The following is a 19,931-nucleotide window of genomic DNA, read 5'->3' on the forward strand; positions in this document are numbered from 1 at the left end:
CCACCGCGTCCCCGAGTCGTGAAGCCGACACAGACGCATATGATAACATACACAGTACTGAAAGAAGTGGCAATAACAATTGCAGCACTTTGGTAGTAATAACTCCCATATGATTATCCATTCTTCTCTTCTTCTTTTTGTTTTGTCTACTTTGGAACTACTGAGTTTCACTGTGACTAATGAAGTGGTTTTAAGGTACTGAAGAAAGCAGCGTCTATATATAACAATTAGAAAAGTTATTGCACTGGACCCCGCCCGCGCCCTGTTCCTATTCTCCAATTAAAACCAAAAAGACTTTTTTGTTCTATTTTCATCCCAAGTAGGACGCAAGAGTCATTTTTTTAAATTATACATTTATTATATGATTGATCATTTTTTAAAATTATGTACTAATTACATTATAAATATATTGCACTTATTTTTATGGTTCAACCAAACTCGATGTGAATTAAAATTTTTGATATATAGTTTAATCATCCCACCATATATGGCAGTAGTATTTTTGGTTAGTACAAGATTCTAATATAACAGTTTCTTGAAAGATCTAATGCATGCATGAATATTATATATCCCTGAATTTTAGAGTATCCCACGGCAACAAACATTGTGGTCTTGAAGCTTATTGGATTTTTGGATCCTCTCAATTCAAAACTTGGATAACAAAATTTCCATATACAAACTTACGTGAATTATTAATTCTTGAATCAACTGATTACGTATATTCATATATTTGAATCATTGAATGAGTGTTCACTTGGATACATATCTGAATTCAATAATAATAATAATAATAATCAAGTCTGATCAAATTAGAAATAATTATATATAAAGTGTAATGTAAGATTGAACGAAAATTGATTTAGATAAAAGAATTCCAAGAGTAGTAAATGGGCGGTTGAAAAAGTAGGTTGGGTTGATTTGAGACGAAAGCTGCCACCCCGCTTGACTTGGAACGTGTAATAACTGCGACTGAGATGACCTCGTCAATTTATGGCCAATTAGTCTACGGACATTATTTCCACCACCTGTCCAATTATTTCTAGATGCCCAACCATCATTCACTTTCACATCCTTATCTCCTACTTTGTTTTTTATTCAAATTACCATGTTCAAATCAAGAAAAGAAAATACATGAATATTACTTACTTCAATTTAGATTTTTTTAAATGATAATACACTTACATTATAATTGATAAATTACTATGACCATCCCTAAAGTTATTTATAAGTATAAATATCCACTCATTGTTCACTAAATCATAAATGCTCTCCTTAAATTACAAATACTCTATTTTAATACCTCAATGTAAGAGTGCAATATATATTCAAATATTTGAAATTTCAAGAATTTATTTATAATTTTTTAATAATAAATAAATATTTATAATTAAGGTAAACCTCTAAGCGAACTCTTTAAATTATATATGACAGTCTCTGTGGGCTAAGGGATCTCGTAATGCCCTTTTGGACTGAGTCAGTTAGCCTGATCAGCCCATTGACTGGGCCTACATCTCTGGCCTTTTACATACCTCTTACTAATATGGGCTACAGAGTGTACTGATGTAGCCCATTTACTGACCCACAAACCCAACGAAAGGACCTTAATGAATTTAAATTATGTAGCCCCACATTTTTAAGCCCAGTTAAACACCAAAAACATCTATTCTTTATACTTGTGCTGTCCTTTTCTTGTATTCATCACCGTATACCGTATCTAAGTATAAAAATTTGCATTGTCTTTCTCTTCTACGTCAGAAGAAATGTAAAAAAATGAGAAGGTATACACTCACGGATTATTATTATTATTCTTATTATTGTTATTATTTCTTTTTAAACATTAATTTTATGTTGGCGAATATACAGAAACCGACCATAAAATACAAATTAATAATGATAAAATAAATCTGTCAATACTCCTTTTTTCGTGTCTCGTATGGTCGAATTAAATTTTAATAAAATAAAATCTTGTACAACCCCTTAAAACTATAATGGTCAAATACAAATAGCACCATTAATTTAATTAAATGAAGGATAATATATAGAGCATGATCATACAATTCTCCACCTTTTGTGGGTTCAATGATTCTTACATATATTAATGTCTGCAGTGGGAAGTAAAAGCCATTTGCATTAGCTAATAGAGTCTGATCAACTTTTTTAGAGTATCTGGTCAATGATTCCAACTGCAACATTTCAGTCCATTGCTTTCCAACTTTTCTTCTTCATATGTTTCTTCAACTTCTTTTTACTTTTCTATTTCTTTTTCAAGGATTCGAATACAATTATGTAATAAAATCAATCATCAATGTATACGATAATTATTGATACCAAATATGTATTTAACAAATTAATAACTGATATTATCGTACATCAATAATTATTATCAAAGTAGATCAATAGCAGCTCACACACTGGTTGTATACGAATCTACGATTTTTAGTCATAAAATCTCAATTTTACCGACTGATTGATTGGCTGATTTGTGAATCTGAAAGCAATGAGAGGTAGGTTGAAATTCTTTGGAAAAATGGGGTTTTGCATGTGACTATTGATTCCTAAGTACTCATCCAAACAAGAACATATGTATGTGCATACGTTCTTTGGTTGGTAGAATAAAATCGGTGGTTGAATCTTTGATGGAATATATGTATATCATGATTGGCTATAACTTTTTAGGGTTTCTTGCGAAGAGAATCACTTTGGAATATCACCCTAGGTATGTTCTGTTTGGTTTTTTGAATTTTAGGAAGTGGAGTAAATTATAAAGAAAGAGGACATGTATAAAATTAAGTAAGAATTTAGCATATTTTATTTTTTTTTTTTGGTGTTATTCTCAGTAAAGTTTGAGAACCAAACATTACCTTTTTTTTTTTTTTAGTTTATACGAAATTGAGTATTGTAAGAAGATATATGTAGAATATAGAGCTTGAAGATGTGTAGTAGGGAGAAAATATCATATTATAGTTGTGAATTTGATGTGGTGTTTTTGTGCACTTTTATTTATAAATTGTGCTATATATTACATGTATAAACTTATAATATTTTATTAATCATGAGTATATACAATGTTGTATATAAGAATAATTGAAATCCTAATTTATCGTAGTAATTTCAAATTCATTGATATTGTGTTAAAAATTGAATTGATAAATTTAAATATAGAAATTGTAAATCCCTAATAATAAATTTTTTAATAATTCAATAATTTTAAATTTAATTGACCGGGTGTCAATTTAAATTTTTCGATTCCCCTGAATTATTTTTTCAATTTTAAATCATTCCATCCAAATACAATCTGAAAAAAAAAATCACCAACTGACATGTATTGTGGCTCTATATTGATCAGAACTAAATTAATCCTTGACCTTAATTACAATAATTATGAGTTTAATTAGAGGGAAAAAAAAACACAAAGTAATGAAATTGTTGGCACGTGAGGAGAGGAAAGAGATAGGCAATGAACATAAGGAAGATTGAAGCCGAAGGCTTACTGCCACAGAAGCTCATGCAAGTTGTGGTTCTTGTGTGCTTTTCTTTCTTGTTTAAAGTGAAGAAAGGGACAAAAACCCAGATATATAACTGCAAATATCTCCCATCCATTTCTTTTCCTTTCTTTTCTTTTTTTTTTTTTTTAAATTTATTTCCACCAAAAAGCCAATTGTGAATCAGAATAAATAAATAAATAAAAATAATTAAAAATGAGGGTGGTCACATCGGAAAATGTAAGGAGAGAGGATACTAAATGGTTTCAATCATGTTGACAGAAAGAAACGACTGTGAAGTTTCCTTTTTTCTATGGATATCATTCACTTTCACAATTTGACAAAATTTTTGTCCTGCCGAAGGACATCAACATTTGCTTCCATACATATACATGCACCTAATTAATTTCTTGATTTTATGCGTCATATTTACCTGTCAACATTATATAAATATTGTGCTTTAAATTAAAACGCGTTTGACAGATATCTATATCATAATGAAACTATTACTATTTGCGAATACAGCAAATATACCCGTACAATCCAATCTAAGAACAAAATCCCATGTCACAAATACGATCTTTCATTCAGTGAAAAATTGTAATCAATCGTACTCAAATTAATGTGCTGATGATCAAAAGTATTTTCTTGTATATGTAATTCGTGTTATATATCTGTTAAATTATTAGAACACACATGTAGTGACATTAACAGTAATATACGTACACGGAGAACGTAATATACTGAATTATACGTATAGAAATGGGGACAAAAAAAAAAAAGAAGGGGATATAGCGGTAGGAGCTGCAGAAACCAAGGTGACTCAAAGAATCACGAAGAGGCCATTGTCTCCATAACCCTCATCGGCTTCAATTAGCCGCCCCCAGTTGTGAATTCTGACCCTTTCTATTTTAGTTTACCCTTACCCTTACCCTCACTGTTTTTCTTTCCATCATGTGGCTGCTCTCTCATCTCTCTGTCTGTCTGTGTACGTACGTTCATAGGTAGTAAGAAGCCCGACCCGCCCCATGTATTGGTTTTGAATGGGATTTGGCTGTTGGGATTCCCATGCGCCACTTCTCACTGCACTAATTATACATATGTTGCCCCTCTCATTTTTTACACCTACCTCTGAATTCAGCCAACCTTTTTACCAAAGCTCCCCATGATTATTGTCATTCTGTGTACTTAAAAGCTATGCCCCACCATTACTTAAATGCATCCACCTTTCATTTTGTTCCAAGTATTTATTAATTTGGTGAATAGGCACATAATTATAATAGATTGTATTAGTATTGATTAATGGTAGGTAGTGGAGGATCTTGTTTAATTTATTATTATTAAAATAAATTATAATAATCTATATATCTTAACTGAATTAAATTAACTAACAAAAAATTGTTGTCTAATTACATGCCACCCCCCCCACGATCCTTTTCTGCTTTTAAATGTTGAAACATAATCAGAAGTCATTTTGGTTTCTCCTTTCTCCTTTTTGGGTTGAAATTTTTTTTTGGGGGGGGTGGTGGGTGGGGGGTGGTTGTAATGTCAAAATTATTACAGCATATAAGGTCTCAAGTTATAGGGTCACTTTAAAAAAAAAAAAAAAACTGTTTTTTGTTATTAAGAGAATTTAATGTTTAATGTTTATTTGAAGAATATCATATAGTAGAGGAATAATAACTCCAAGCTACATTTGAATTAACGGATTTGAAGTCGGGGATTTCATATTCCTAAATTTCAAATTCGTCAACTACTCTAAATTTGAACCGGACTTTGTTAAATAGTAATGAATTTCAAATTCTTTTAATATGGAGTCGTTTGTAGCTCGTGCGCATATGTCTTTTCTCTCATATTTATTAAGCTCTATATTAGGAAATAATCCTTACGATTAATTAAAACTTTGCGCAGTATATATAAACAAAATAAATATAATAAATAATTTCATAAAAAGATTTTTTTAAAAAAAAAACGTGAGAATTAAACAAAAAATTCTCTTTCTTTCAAAGATGGAGGCACAGAAGTCAGCCTCCATATTCCTCCTTAAAGTCTCTTTCATTCAAAGATGGAGGCACAGAAGTCAGCCTCCATATTCCTCCTTTACTTTAAACAAAAAGGAGAAAAGTTCAGCCCTAGATACGCCCTGCAACATACAATTATCCATAACTAAAAAATTTATATATATATATATATATTTATTCATTTGTTCGCAATTCATTAGAATATATATAACGTTAATTCTTGACGAGCCATATAAACTTCTGGCCTAGGTATATGTAGTCAATCATTTGTGATTCATGTAGAATTTGAATTGATAATAATCCCATGTTTAAGGAGTTCCAAAGACATAATCTCCCCACGTTCTTCGTAATTCTCTACATGTAATGAACGTTTAAATAAATTTGAAAATATTAATAATCACTAAAATTATTGTATATGCATTATGATTTCTATATACGACTATTAATTATGGCCATGTCGAAAACCATGAAGAAATGTCTCCACGTCAACATTCATATTCATATAATTTTACGCTTAAATAAATAACTATTCACCTCAAATTAATTGAATTAGCTAATTAAACACCAAAGAACTATGTGCAAAATCAAATGAAATACAATATACTGTCGACTTATGTAAGGGTTTTAAACATAATCCCTATCATTTAAATTTTATTCCGTGGAGTAGTTAAAATGCGGCCACGAATATGGCATTCGAACTGGCTAGTTAGGACCTAAATGTAAGTTGCATTCTCTTGCACCATGCATAGTCCTTTTGGATATTGTTCTTTCCATCTTAGGAAGAAAACATTATTTTGCGCAACTCTTTATTTTATTGACTACATACATATATACACATAAAAATGTTCTATTCAAGGATATGTGTCGGGATTATTTGGTTAAAAAAACCCTTAAAAAACTTATTTGTCCTTAAAAATGTGAAAAAATATGAAATAGGATGAAAATCATCGTGTTTTTCTCTGTTTGACATGACAACGTACGTAGTACCTAACTGTTAATGCTTTGTCCATCTAAGGACTCTGAAACTGATACCTGGTCCGTACAGTCCAATATAATTTACCTTTATAAATAAGGGTTGTTTCCGTTTGTAAGGTATGCATTTAATATCCTGAAATCGAGTTCTGCAACCCCAATTACCTTATAATCCCAACATGGCTTGAGCTTTGGAGGATTTTAGTTGGTGACCATCTTAGTAAACCAAACATTGTGTTGCAGGTCAATCTACGTGCTCATCCAGTTCAAGGGTATGGGATAGTCATATCCTAGAGAAGACATTTAGGCCTTGTTTACTTTTTTGCACCATTTGTCACCCCGCGGGATTAACTTTGGATTGGATGTTGGATTGTGGCGTATGGGATGGATTGCAATCCGTTTACTTGCTGGGATGAAAAGCGTGTTGTCTCCTTGCAATCCCGTTTACTACCATGTATTACTTGCTCACCATTGTTTTACTTTTACATATTTGCCCGCACTACTTTACGAAATTAATGGCCTCAGGTTTCCCCCTAATCCCCCTTCGCCCACATTCGTCTTCTGCGTTCCTCCCCTATCCCCAATTTCTGCTCCAACATCGTAAGACCGTCACCTGCCTTCGTTAATCCCCATCACTGGAGTCGACGATTTCAATCGCCCTAATCTCGGTGAGTTATGCGTTATCAAAATCTTTCCCTCATTCATGAACACGATATGTGCACCACTTGTAATCTTTAGCCGAACATTATGTCGAGTTTTAGGGTTTCCTAACATCCGTATTCTCCCTTCCCAGACAGGCGCTTCCGTAGCTTCCCAACCTTTGCCGAACATATCTGACGAGGTAATTGCAGCTCTTTATTCATATTATTGTTTCCCCACATTGAAGTCCGTAGTTTGGATTTCAGAATTCTTGAGTGAATTTTGTCATCCCTGACTGACTACTTCACAGAACGCCCAATATCCTAGTCATTCGCAGCTTTATTTCGTTTGTACTTAACAGCTTCGCTCCATGTCAAACATTTGTCATACACCAGCTACTCGCCCTGCTATTTGTGAGCTGCGCTATTCCACTTTCATCGTACTGTGTCGTTGAACAACACGGCTACTGTTCCACAGTCATTCACGTTGCTTTTGTTAAACATATTACTTGTCATTACATATTACACATTTAGGAGGTTTAGCTTAGCAGTTGGTTCCTAATGCATGACGCTTCATCCCTCAACTGTTCCTATGTAGGCCATCGATGATGGATAGTCCTCGTTCGAACAACGAATTCGGTAGTAGCCACACCGAAGGTGGGACCTACAGTGGGAACTGGTCTTACTCGTCAAATGAACCTGTTGATCGTTTTTGCCGTTCTGGTAGGGATGTTATGTTACGCACATCATGGACTATACTGAATCCAGGACGCTGGTTTCGCGGTTGCCCTGGTGACGAGGTATGTTCTTTCATTACGAAATTACTCATTCGCATACAGTGATGACTTGACGTGCCGTTAATGCTATAATCAACGTTAATACAGGATTTCTGCATTGGTGCCCATCTATAATGTAATTCCTCTGTATATGTGCCTCACGTTCAAGTCTTTCTAATCAGGGTCAGTACTGCAGCACGTTCCAATGGGTGGATCCCCCTATGTGCCGCAGGTCTAAAGAGATAATCCTTGGACTCTTGAATCGCATCTCCGAGTACGAGACCCAGATGAAACGCCTCAATGCTCGCCTACAAACGGAGGAGACGCGCCGTCGTAAACTAATGAATTATGTGCTGATCTCACAAATTGTTTGGCTATTGTTTGTCTTTATTGCGTTCAACATCTAACATATCTTATTCACTCCTCTTTTGTATCACTTTGTCATAGCCAAGGCAGTTCATCCACCCTTTACTTTTTGCAATTTATCTGAAACCATGCCCTGCCGTGTACAAGTAAGTTCTCGCCATTTGTACGGTTTTGTCAATTTTAAACTTCGCCTTCCCCACTATATATGCATGATATTCCACATCCTCTAACCACTTTTATCTTTCATATCGTTCCTATATATTGCTTCGGCTTAATCTGTACACTGCACATTACTAACGCTTGCCTTTGGCACAATCAACTGTTCGTTCTCGTCCAAGCCTTCTAGCTCTCTGACTTGTTGCAAGATGAGCGAACGATGTTCCGGATCTCCGAACTCATTCTCTAGGACCCTGGTCAATTTTCCCAAGCGCGCGTCAGCTGATTCATAGAAATTAGTAACCATCTGAACCAATCTGGGGAAACCATCGTCCACCTCGCTCGCTGTGCGTTTCCTCGACGAGGATCCTCCAGTTCGTTTCACTGCACTGGATGAATTCTGACTGCGATCAACATTGGGAATGAAAGAGGAATCCGGTTCATCCTCAAGGCCTACATCACATGTCTCCTCAATGCCAGCGTCATGAGGCACATTACACTCTTGCGTCTCTGCAATTTCCTCGTTCGTAACCTCGGTGGCCTCCTTAAATGGATCCGTGCTCCGTTCTCCAGTTGCACGGTCTCTGCCAAAAATTTCGCGCCACGCCGGAAAAAATGGCCATGCCCTTTGTCTCATCCCCTTGGCAGATGGATCCAACTGGAACAGAAATATTAAGACGTTAACAATAATTGTAACGGACGGTAGCATCATTCGCTATAGGATGGAAGAGACGATACATTTACGTGCGTACCTTGACGTAATCATCCCAAATTGCGTCTTCTTCAACGGTTACAATGTTCCGGCTTTCGTCCCAACCAAACCCAGACCTTGTAAGCATAGTGGTGAGGGTCGAGTATTGTTTTTTTCGTACGTGCAGTTTTGAGGTGATGTGTGGGTCCGCCTTGATATTGGCTTGTGGGAAGTGCTTCGCGATGTAAGACTCCAACTGGCCAAGATACCCAGTTCGGAATCCATTATCGCATTTCCAACCTGTAACCACCAGATTCCTTAGTGCTACAACGAGACATTCCTCCTCCAGGATAGTCCACATGCGGCGGCCCGCAGACCTTTCTTTGTTCGCACCACGACGGCACAGCATGCTGCTACCCTCATCAGAACCAAGTTCCATATTATGATTAAAGAACAAGTGTCCAACCGTGAGCAAACCTGCACCGAAAAATGCATCATTAGATTCACAATATCAACACAGTGGGTTATATGTCAAGGACGTCAACACAACATAAAATGTGAAACGCATTGTAAACATGAAACCCAAAAAACAACAGAAACTGGATAGGAAGGAGGCGGAACGAAGGGACAAGATGTAATGTGAACGAGTAGGCATCGAACCAAAATATAAAAAGAAGAACTGTTTAGAACAACGCGGAAGTAGGACAGATTCGTTGAGACGAGATCGTCTCCAGTGGCGCTACACGCAATGCCACTGCGCTGCAGTGATTACAACTCAAATGTCAAATAACAAGTTTAATATTGGAGACAATGGGATAAAACTGTTCCGAACGAAAGCATCAGGGTTAGTATTAAAGAGTAGGCGAAGGGTTTCAGACGAACTCACCGTCGGATCCCGTACTATTCCCGACCTAACCGAAGAAGACGACAGAGGACGCCGGACGGGGGACTTCAGAACGCGTAACGGAACTCCGACCCAGAATCTTGCAGTTAGAAATGGAGAGAGAAAAATTTCATTAACGATTCTAGAAATATGAAATCACTAACAAAAAAATGAAATACGAGTAGAACTAGATACACATACACGGTGTGCGGAGCGTGCAACTGACTGGACTGGAAGAACTCACCTCGCCACCAAGAAGAGAAGAGTGGTTGCACAAGCTCTCCTGTAGAGTGAAGATTTGAAATGACGGGGGACATAATGGTGGGAAATGAAAAGTCAGAAGAATTGAAGTCGGTAGGTGACCAGGGACAACGTCGTCATTTCCGATAGAAAAGCAAGGATACAAACGTAAAATTCGCAGGCGAGGGACGGTGGGATAAATGGACGGGATTCGAATCCCAGCCCCCAACACCGGATTCAGAAGAGGGGTGGTGTCCAGCCCACTACCGGGCCTTGCCGTTTCGTCCCGGGCTACGCAAATGGAAAGTAAACGGTGGGCATTGCCCGATTAACGCGGATATCCCATGTTTTCCGGCTTAGTAAACAAGGCCTTAAGAATTTTGACAAAGCTGCAAGGTCATCATCTACCTCAATCCGATCAATATATTGACGTGCAAACTCTCACCCACACATAAAAAAAAAAAAAAGAAAAAACAAAATATTGAAAGTATTAACATAATATGATTGAATACGAGTACATGTATATTATACATAGTAAGTGTACATAATATATGAAAAAAAAAGGGGGTCCAATTAGACAACAATGTAGCATATTCTAGAATTATACTTATAAAACAAAAAAGAAATAAAATCCAAAATATAGCAAATAATACACTAATTAATACATTACTATTATGGAGATAAAAGCTAAGTTGGAGGTCCGAAGTGCAAACCATCGTCAAAGCAGCACTACACTTAAAAAGCTGTATATGTGCAGTGTTCGCAATGGGGAAGTTTTATCTGGACTAGATTTTACTGCAAATATATGTTGGATTCAGTTACCTGCGGCGGCACGAAATTTCCTTGCAATATTGTTTCACGCAATATAGAAAACACAATAACATATATCATTACTGCACTTTATGTTGTACACGTGTCGATATGGCATAATATATAATTTCTAGTAATTTATCCACAGTTCGATACATATATATATGGGCAATTCTATTTACACTCTTTAATTAATTTATGGTTTATTTACATAAATTATTTATTTTTATTTTTTTTTATAAAATTATAGAGATCATCATCAACAGTCAAAAAATAGAGGTAGTTTATATAAGAATCGGACATTTTCGTAAGGTATTAATGCAATTTTTTAAAAAATAGGGTTGATTCGTATAATGATGTTGAGTTTTTTTTTTTATGAATATATATATATGTATAATAAAATAAAAATAATTTATGTAAATAAATTATAGGTAGAAATTAAATATAATTATATGTGGTTTGGCGAAAGACGTGAGATTATCAAATTTGGCAATTCTTGGCTAGAATCGTCTCGTAGTTTTAATTTTAATTTATTGTTTAAAATTTGGGTTCGAGCGAATCGTCTCAAATTATTCGAAACATCACTGTTACATACAATATAGGTAATTAAGATTTAATTGACCCAATGATTTCTTTTTTCTTTTTTGATTCCTATTAATTGTTTATATTGTCTAGGGATCAATACTTTTGGCAATCCATTTTCTTTTAACAACATCCTTTAGACACAATCACTGTAAACTTAAGTGTTTTTTTTTTATTTTTTTCGTTGCAGTTTGAAAAATCAACAGACTGATTGCGATCATTTCTTAGTAAAATTAGATTTTTTTTTTAATAATATGTAAATTTATTACATTATTCAATATATTTAAATTTAAAAATCAATTCAATACATCACTAGTTCAAATACGACAAAGAATAACAAACTATATACATTTGTTATTCACAGAATTAGACCATTTATAATTGCAATTATTTGAATATAAATTATAGGTAAAAAAATATTAAGTTTATGGAAGTCTTTTACTCAAATTAAATTTGGTCGAATCAAATCAATTATAAAGCAAGTGTAATATACATGTGTTGTAGTTGATCACTTGTTTTGAATTGTACATCAATCACATAATAAATATATTACACTTATCATGCAATTAATTCAAATTCAATCAAACTCGAAAATTTTCTCAAAGTTTATAATGAAATCAATATTTGGAGCTGATTTTCTTCCCCAAATTAATTACTATTAGCCCTTTTCTTCTAACTAGCCTGATTATTTATACTACTAATTTTTACTTTGACCTTTTGAATTGCAATTAATGTGAAGATCGTCAAGCTGTGTGCATCTAGCAAGACAGTGTTTAACTCAGTTTATGAGTTTTTTAAAATAATTTATATGATATTTTAAAATTTATAAACTACTACAAAGTATATGATAAATTATTTTTTTAAAAAAATAAACTTTAAAAATAACATATTAGGAGCTTATAATCTTTTGAAAGAAAATACAAGAAATTGCTAATTTTTTAAATTAATTATAAATTCTTATTTTTGTTTTATCAAAATACTTAATAAACTTATTTTATAATAAAGTCCAACGTTTTATAAAATACTTAAAATAAATTAAACCGAACATCGTATTTGTCGTGGTTTTATGTGGCTGTAAAACCAAACCAGGGCCGAGTTGTTGGGCGGGGCACGGCCTCACCTCAACCCAAGAGCTCAACACACAACCCCCTTGGACGCAGAAACATTCGTAATTAAAACGAAAATATGTATATATAGTAAATGTATTGAATTTAATATTAATTGAAATTGAGGGGGTGGGGGTGGGGGTGGGGGTGGGGGTGGGGGTGGGGTCCTCTGCCTCAAGGCTTGGACAATATTTTTTTGAAGAGGAATAGTCGCCAACTCCCTCTATATAAACTCCCCAACCTCGTCTCATACTTTTCCAACAAAAAATAAAAAACAAAAAGAAAACAACTACAAAAATATTGTCTGAAGAGAAGCAAAGAAGCTTCCTTCTCCTCCCTCTCCCCCATCCACCACCACCATCATGGCGGCTTCTGTAGAGAACCGGCAATTTGGCCGCCTTGAACCGGCCTTCCAGGGCGTCCCCCGCCCATTCAAACCCGGTCCGACATCCCAGCGCCGGTCCGACTCCCCTGTTCGTGGCTGCAACTTCCCTCCATCCGCCGACATCACTTTCCCCAACAAGCCCAATATGAATGGCAATGCCAGATTTGATTACTCCTCCAGTGATGAGGACGATGATGACGAAAATGATTACTCTTTGGCTATTAAGAAAGCCAACGCCGAGTTAGAACCATCGGTTCTCGACTCGCGGGACGAGGCCACCGCCGACAACTGGGTGGAGCGCAACCCCTCCATGGTTCGGCTCACCGGAAAACACCCCTTCAACGCAGAGGCGCCGCTTCCCCGCCTCATGCACCACGGTTTCATCACCCCGGTCCCCCTCCACTACGTCCGCAACCACGGGCCAGTTCCTAAGGCGGTCTACGAAGAATGGACGGTCGAAGTCACCGGTCTCGTCAAAAGACCCATGCGGTTCACCATGCACCAACTCGAAACCGAGTTCCCAAGCAGAGAATTGCCCGTCACACTCGTTTGCGCCGGAAACCGCCGCAAGGAACAAAACATGGTCAAACAAACCATCGGTTTCAACTGGGGCGCCGCCGGGGTTTCGACCTCGGTGTGGCGGGGCGTGCCTCTACGCGCTATTCTTAAGCGATGTGGGATTATGGGCAAGAAAAAAGGCGCACTCAACGTGTGTTTCGAAGGGGCAGAAGATTTGCCCGGCGGCGGCGGATCGAAATATGGGACGAGCCTGAAGAAGGAAATAGCCATGGATCCAGCGAGGGATATCATACTGGCTTACATGCAGAACGGCGAGAAATTGACGCCGGATCATGGGTTTCCGGTGAGAATGATAATTCCGGGCTGCATCGGCGGGAGAATGGTGAAATGGTTGAAGCGCATAATCGTTACAACACAGGAGTCCGACAATTATTATCATTACAAGGACAACAGGGTTCTTCCATCCCACGTTGATGCCGAACTAGCCAACGCTGAAGGTACGATGAACACATATAAATTTACAAAAATGGTCTCTGGTTTCTAATTATTTATTTATGCTTAGATATTTTTTAGTAAAAATTTTCACACACATAGTCCAAATATGGGAAGCAAATTCTAGGATTTGGTCCACTTAAATTAGTATACAAGTACTCAATAGCAGAATCAGTTATTCAATAAGTGATAATTTGACTCGATAATACGAAATCCAATAATGATTTTCATTCCATAACTAACCAAAATTCTAAATTAAGACACAGATTTTAGTAATTAAGGTTAAATTTTCATCATATTTATCATGTATATTCATATATTTCTCACGTTTGGAATGTGCATGCCAAAAAAAATAAATAAATAAGAGTTGGCGTGAAATATCTTATAATTCATTTGAGAAATTTAATAAAATCGAGTTTCTTTGTATCTAAATTTATTATACAATCAATGTAATATATTTATAATAATTGAATAAAAAATAAATAATAATTTAACTATGTGATTTAGGATGATAGAAACAGATTAGGAGTGTGAGCACATCAGGGTTCTCACAGAGAGAGAGGTGATTGGTGTATAAAAAGCTGTGCAGTCACATTGAACATAGCAACTTGCGCTTTTGTAGTTTAGTATATTACTACAACGAAAGCTGATGGGTTCTGTTTGTGCATTGGCAATGGCAATGGCAATGGCATGCAAACAGCTTGGTGGTACAAGCCTGAATACATCATCAACGAGTTGAACATCAACTCGGTCATTACGACGCCGTGCCACGAAGAGATATTGCCCATCAACTCCTGGACCACTCAGAGGCCTTACACCTTGCGGGGATACGCCTATTCTGGTCAGTTATTACAACATTAATCCTAAATTGCTGCGCTTTTATCGTAATTTAGTAAAACTAGAACTATCGTCATCAACGCTCATCATTTAATGCTATTCCTCGGCTGTGGACGGACGAGATTGTCCTAGGCACATCGTACGTAGCAACTGTAGATAATTCTGCTGCAAACCGACTGCCCGATGATATCATCATCATCATCATCATGCATTGCAAATTGTTAGGATGTAGACAGCATTCCATAATTAGTATTCATTTTCGCCAAACCAAACTTTGCTAGAGACAATTATTTATCTCTACCAAGCGTCATTAATATTGTCATGCCCAATAAAGTAGCTTCATTTTCTTCCCCTTTTTCTTTTGTCCTAAAAATACCATCTCTATATTCTAAAAAATAATTTATAGACATATATCAACAAGATAATTATTTAATAGGATAAATAATTATACATTCAGTAGAATTTCTCAAATGTATTTATAAAATCTCGATTTTAACCATTTAATTAAAACATCAGGGTCGACAGTAGATTATCTGTTTTTGTCCACTATTTTGTTGATAATTACTTGAGCAAGTAGGGAGTGGAATCATATTTAGCGACAGACATGTAAGTTGTTGAGTATAATATAGAGTTCCAGCATTTCAGATTTTTTCTGTTTTACACCTATGTAGGATCCCCATAAGCACCTATCCTTGTGTTTATGAAGATTGGTGGACAATAAACTTCCGTTTTCACTTTTTTGTCTTATACGCCCACATTCTTGACTTTCCGATATTTCAAACGCCAACCTAGTTAGGTTAGAGATCTGCCTATGTATTTTAGTATTATAACTGGTAATATTCGGCATGAAAGTTACAGTCTTGACTTTGGACATGGGTGCATTAGTCGACTTGAATTATTGCTAATCCATAGAAATTTACGTGAATAAACAGGGGGCGGGAAGAAAGTGACGAGAGTGGAGGTAACGTTGGATGGCGGAGAAACATGGCAAGTATGTGTGCTGGATATTCCCGAGAAGCCTAACAAGTACGGGAAATACTGGTGTTGGTGCTTCTGGTCACTTGAGGTGGAGGTGCTCGACCTGCTCGGGGCCAAGGAGATTGCAGTCCGAGCATGGGATGAGACCCTCAACACACAGCCCGAGAAGCTCATCTGGAATGTCATGGTATGTTTACGTATATGTAACCGTATTGTGGTCCAAATACACATAATTATCAAAAACAGATTAATATAGGATTATAATTGACCGACCATGTGATATCACGTGCCAGCATTCTGTGTCCATTATTCCTTTAAGGCAATGGGATCATTTAATATGCTCTTCCTTTGAGAGCCCCCAGTTCAATTAATGGCATATTAATTAATTCTGGGATCCTGTGGAACCGCACGTGGTCACATAATAATTATCCTCTGAATACTTTGTTGTAAGAACCAATGACTTGGAGTTTTTTCATTGCCCTGATGTTTCTTTACCTTACCATTGAAGTTTCCTATTTCAAAATCAAAATATGATAGTTATTTTCTAATAATTAGATAGGTGTGATTAGAATTATAATAAAAAAAATTAACTTTTACAGGGGATGATGAACAACTGCTGGTTTCGAGTAAAAACCAACATGTGCAAGCCACACAAGGGAGAAATCGGGATCGTTTTCGAGCACCCAACTCAGCCCGGCAACCAATCTGGCGGATGGATGGCGAAGGAGCGCCACCTCGAAAAATCTTCCAACGAGAACCAAACCTTAAAGAAGAGTGTCTCCTCCCCATTCATGAATACAACCTCCAAAACGTTCTCCATCTCCGAGGTTAAAAAGCACAACTCCCCTGACTCTGCCTGGATCATCGTCCACGGCCATGTCTACGACTGCACCCGCTTCCTCAAAGATCATCCCGGCGGCACTGACAGTATCCTCATCAATGCTGGCACCGATTGCACAGAGGAATTTGATGCCATACACTCCGACAAGGCCAAGAAAATGCTCGAGGACTATAGAATCGGTGAGCTGATCACTACTGGCTATGCCTCCGCGGATTCCTCCCCGAATAACTCGGTGCATGGCGCAAGTAGTAATCTTCACTTAGCACCAATTAAAGAAGTTTCGTCGACGACGAGGAACGTCGCCCTTGTGCCGCGTGAGAAAATTCCATGCAAACTCGTTGCCAAAACTTCACTCTCTCACGACGTGAGATTGTTCCGGTTTGCATTGCCGAATGAAGACCAAGTTCTGGGATTACCTGTCGGGAAACACATTTTCCTCTGTGCCACCATTGATGATAAGCTCTGCATGCGAGCATACACACCGTCGAGCACTGTCGACACTGTCGGATACTTCGAGCTGGTGGTGAAAGTTTACTTCAAAGGGGTTCACCCAAAATTCCCTAATGGTGGGCTAATGTCGCAACATCTCGACTCCCTGGAATTGGGTTCTTCAGTAGACGTAAAAGGACCGCTGGGCCACATCGAGTACAACGGAAAAGGGTACTTCACCGTGCATGGCAAACAAAAGTTTGCCAAGAAACTTGCTATGATCGCCGGCGGGACAGGAATCACACCAATTTATCAAGTGATGCAGGCAATTCTGAAGGATCCAGAAGATGATACGGAGATGTACGTGGTTTACGCAAATCGAACGGAGGATGATATTTTGCTGAAAGATGAACTTGATGCATGGGCGGAGAAATACCCCGACAGAGTCAAAGTATGGTATGTTATTCAAGAGAGTATAAAGGAAGGGTGGACATACAGTTTGGGATTCATCACTGAAAGCATATTAAGAGAGCATATCCCTGAGTCATCGGAAACCACCCTAGCCTTGGCTTGTGGGCCGCCGCCGATGTTGCAGTTCGCGGTGAACCCAAATTTGGAAAAGATGGGATACGATACTAAGGAAAAATTGTTGGTGTTTTAGATTAAATTAATAATATATAGTGTAATAATTCTGGGTGGAAATTATAATCTCCGTACGTGACTTGTAAATAAAGTCTATATTGTAATTTTTTCTTCGTGTATTTTAACGTTGTGATATGTCCTCTTCTTGCGGATATTTTTCTTTTTCTTTAGTGCCATATTTAAAGTAGTCTTTTATTTTCCATATTCAGAGATGTTGACGATGGGAGGTAATTACCTACACAGTGTAACAGAATACTTGTATTCTAAATTAATCAAAAGGAGAGTTTTTAAATTCCTATAATTTCCTCATTTCCCTAAATATTTACTTGTTTGATTTTAATCATTTTTTTTCTCAAATATTTAGGTCCCATTAAATCCAATCAAATTATGATAAACTATATACCCACATCAACTTCTGATATCGATATATATAGCTCTCCTTCCAAACCAAATGAGTATATATTTTTTATTGTTTGAAATCAATTTTAGATGAAAGAGAAAAATAAATTATTAATTGTTTAAAATAATACAAATTATTAGATTTAGAAAGTGAAATTAAGGAAAACCTAACTGTATTCAAGAAAGTATAAACATCCTTGTCTTTATGACTGATGAAATTAGTTGCCGTAACACTTCGTCTCTACGTGAATATAATAAATTATATTTTACGTTTTAAAATATATTATAAATAAAAATAAAATATATTAATTCGAGTTGAATAAATTAATAATTTTTTTAAATTACAACAAATGAATGCTGGACCACGACACCTTTTTTGTCTTTCTTCACAATTAGCAGTTGTATAATTAGTGGAAATTTCAGCATTAACTGTTAGTGAGGTTTTATTAGAGATGAAATTCCACATGATTGGGAGGTAGCTCATCAGCTCTGCCAAAATTGGTTTTCCTCAGCATTGAAAAATCAACGTCCCAAATTCCAGGACACGACGTCCACAATTATTGAAAATTATGTCTTCCAATTGCAAGAGTATATGAATTAATTATTTTGTTAGGACACGTTGTAAATACCATCACCTTACTTATAATTCTTATTATTATATTTTATTTCAAAGGGTTACAATAAATTTGCAATAATCAGCTGAAGTTTAGGTTATATTTAGTTCAAAGGATTCTTTTTTTAACAATTTTGCATTTCAAGTTTAATTTTTAAAAAATAATTAAAAAAATTCTTTTATTTATAATAAAGTAAAATATAATTAGTCAGTTAATAGCTCGAATTTTTTTTTTACAGACTCAAGTAACGAATGGTACAATACATGTATATAAAAATTTATTCTTTTAGATAAAAATGAGTAACCAAATATCTATTGTTTTAACATATTTTTTTCTTAAAATATGATAAAATATATTTATTTTTTAAAAAAAATTATTTAACTTTTCATTAAGCATATATATTTTGTCAATTTCTGTTAGAAATCATATATGAGTTGTTGGTTACATTATATTTGTTGTGTATCTACTATATATATATTAATTTTATACTCTATTTTTAATTTAAAATTTTCACTTATTAAAAAAATTAATTAAAAAATAACTTGATGATGATTTAATGTGCAAAACATTAAAATATATTAAGAATAATATAATTGTTCAAGACATGAGGGGCATTTTTGTCCAAACAAGGGGTAAATGTTACATTTATTAATTTAAGGCGTAAATATTATATGGAATAGTTTAGGGAGGCAAAGCATTATTAATCCTAAAATCTAATAAGATTAACGTTATAAAAACCATGTATTAAAAATAAAATAATTTTTTGTTTCTTGCATAATTTGTAAATGAAAGGATATTATACTAAGATTTTTAACGTGCGTACATTTCAAAACCACAGTATCGAAAAAAAAAATCACATATATGCTTTACGCCTCTAGGAATTCTTCACATGAACGTTGAAATCTCAAAATATCTGCATTTGTCACGACCACAATTAACATGACATATGTTAGTATCAATTATCAAATCAATCTAAACAATACCAAAAAAAATGGTTGAAGATCAATAAAATTCAACGAATGTGTACAATAAATTTACCCCACATACCATATAATAAAACTTAAAAGTAAAA

General features: G+C 35.6%; 2 protein-coding genes across 2 annotated transcripts; both read left to right on the top strand.

Moving 5' to 3' along the window:
• Window positions 7,722-8,296, top strand: LOC105177722. Its single transcript, XM_011100965.1, has 2 exons — window positions 7,722-7,913; window positions 8,072-8,296. The coding sequence occupies exons 1-2, from the start codon at window positions 7,722-7,724 to the stop codon at window positions 8,294-8,296; spliced, it is 417 nt and encodes a 138-aa protein (XP_011099267.1).
• Window positions 12,962-18,022, top strand: LOC105176500 (nitrate reductase [NADH] 2). Its single transcript, XM_011099324.2, has 4 exons — window positions 12,962-14,124; window positions 14,820-14,960; window positions 15,889-16,121; window positions 16,534-18,022. The coding sequence occupies exons 1-4, from the start codon at window positions 13,086-13,088 to the stop codon at window positions 17,863-17,865; spliced, it is 2,745 nt and encodes a 914-aa protein (XP_011097626.1). The 5' UTR covers window positions 12,962-13,085; the 3' UTR covers window positions 17,866-18,022.

This window comes from Sesamum indicum, linkage group LG2 (assembly GCF_000512975.1).
Source record: "Sesamum indicum cultivar Zhongzhi No. 13 linkage group LG2, S_indicum_v1.0, whole genome shotgun sequence".
NCBI classification, from domain to species: Eukaryota; Viridiplantae; Streptophyta; class Magnoliopsida; order Lamiales; family Pedaliaceae; genus Sesamum; species Sesamum indicum.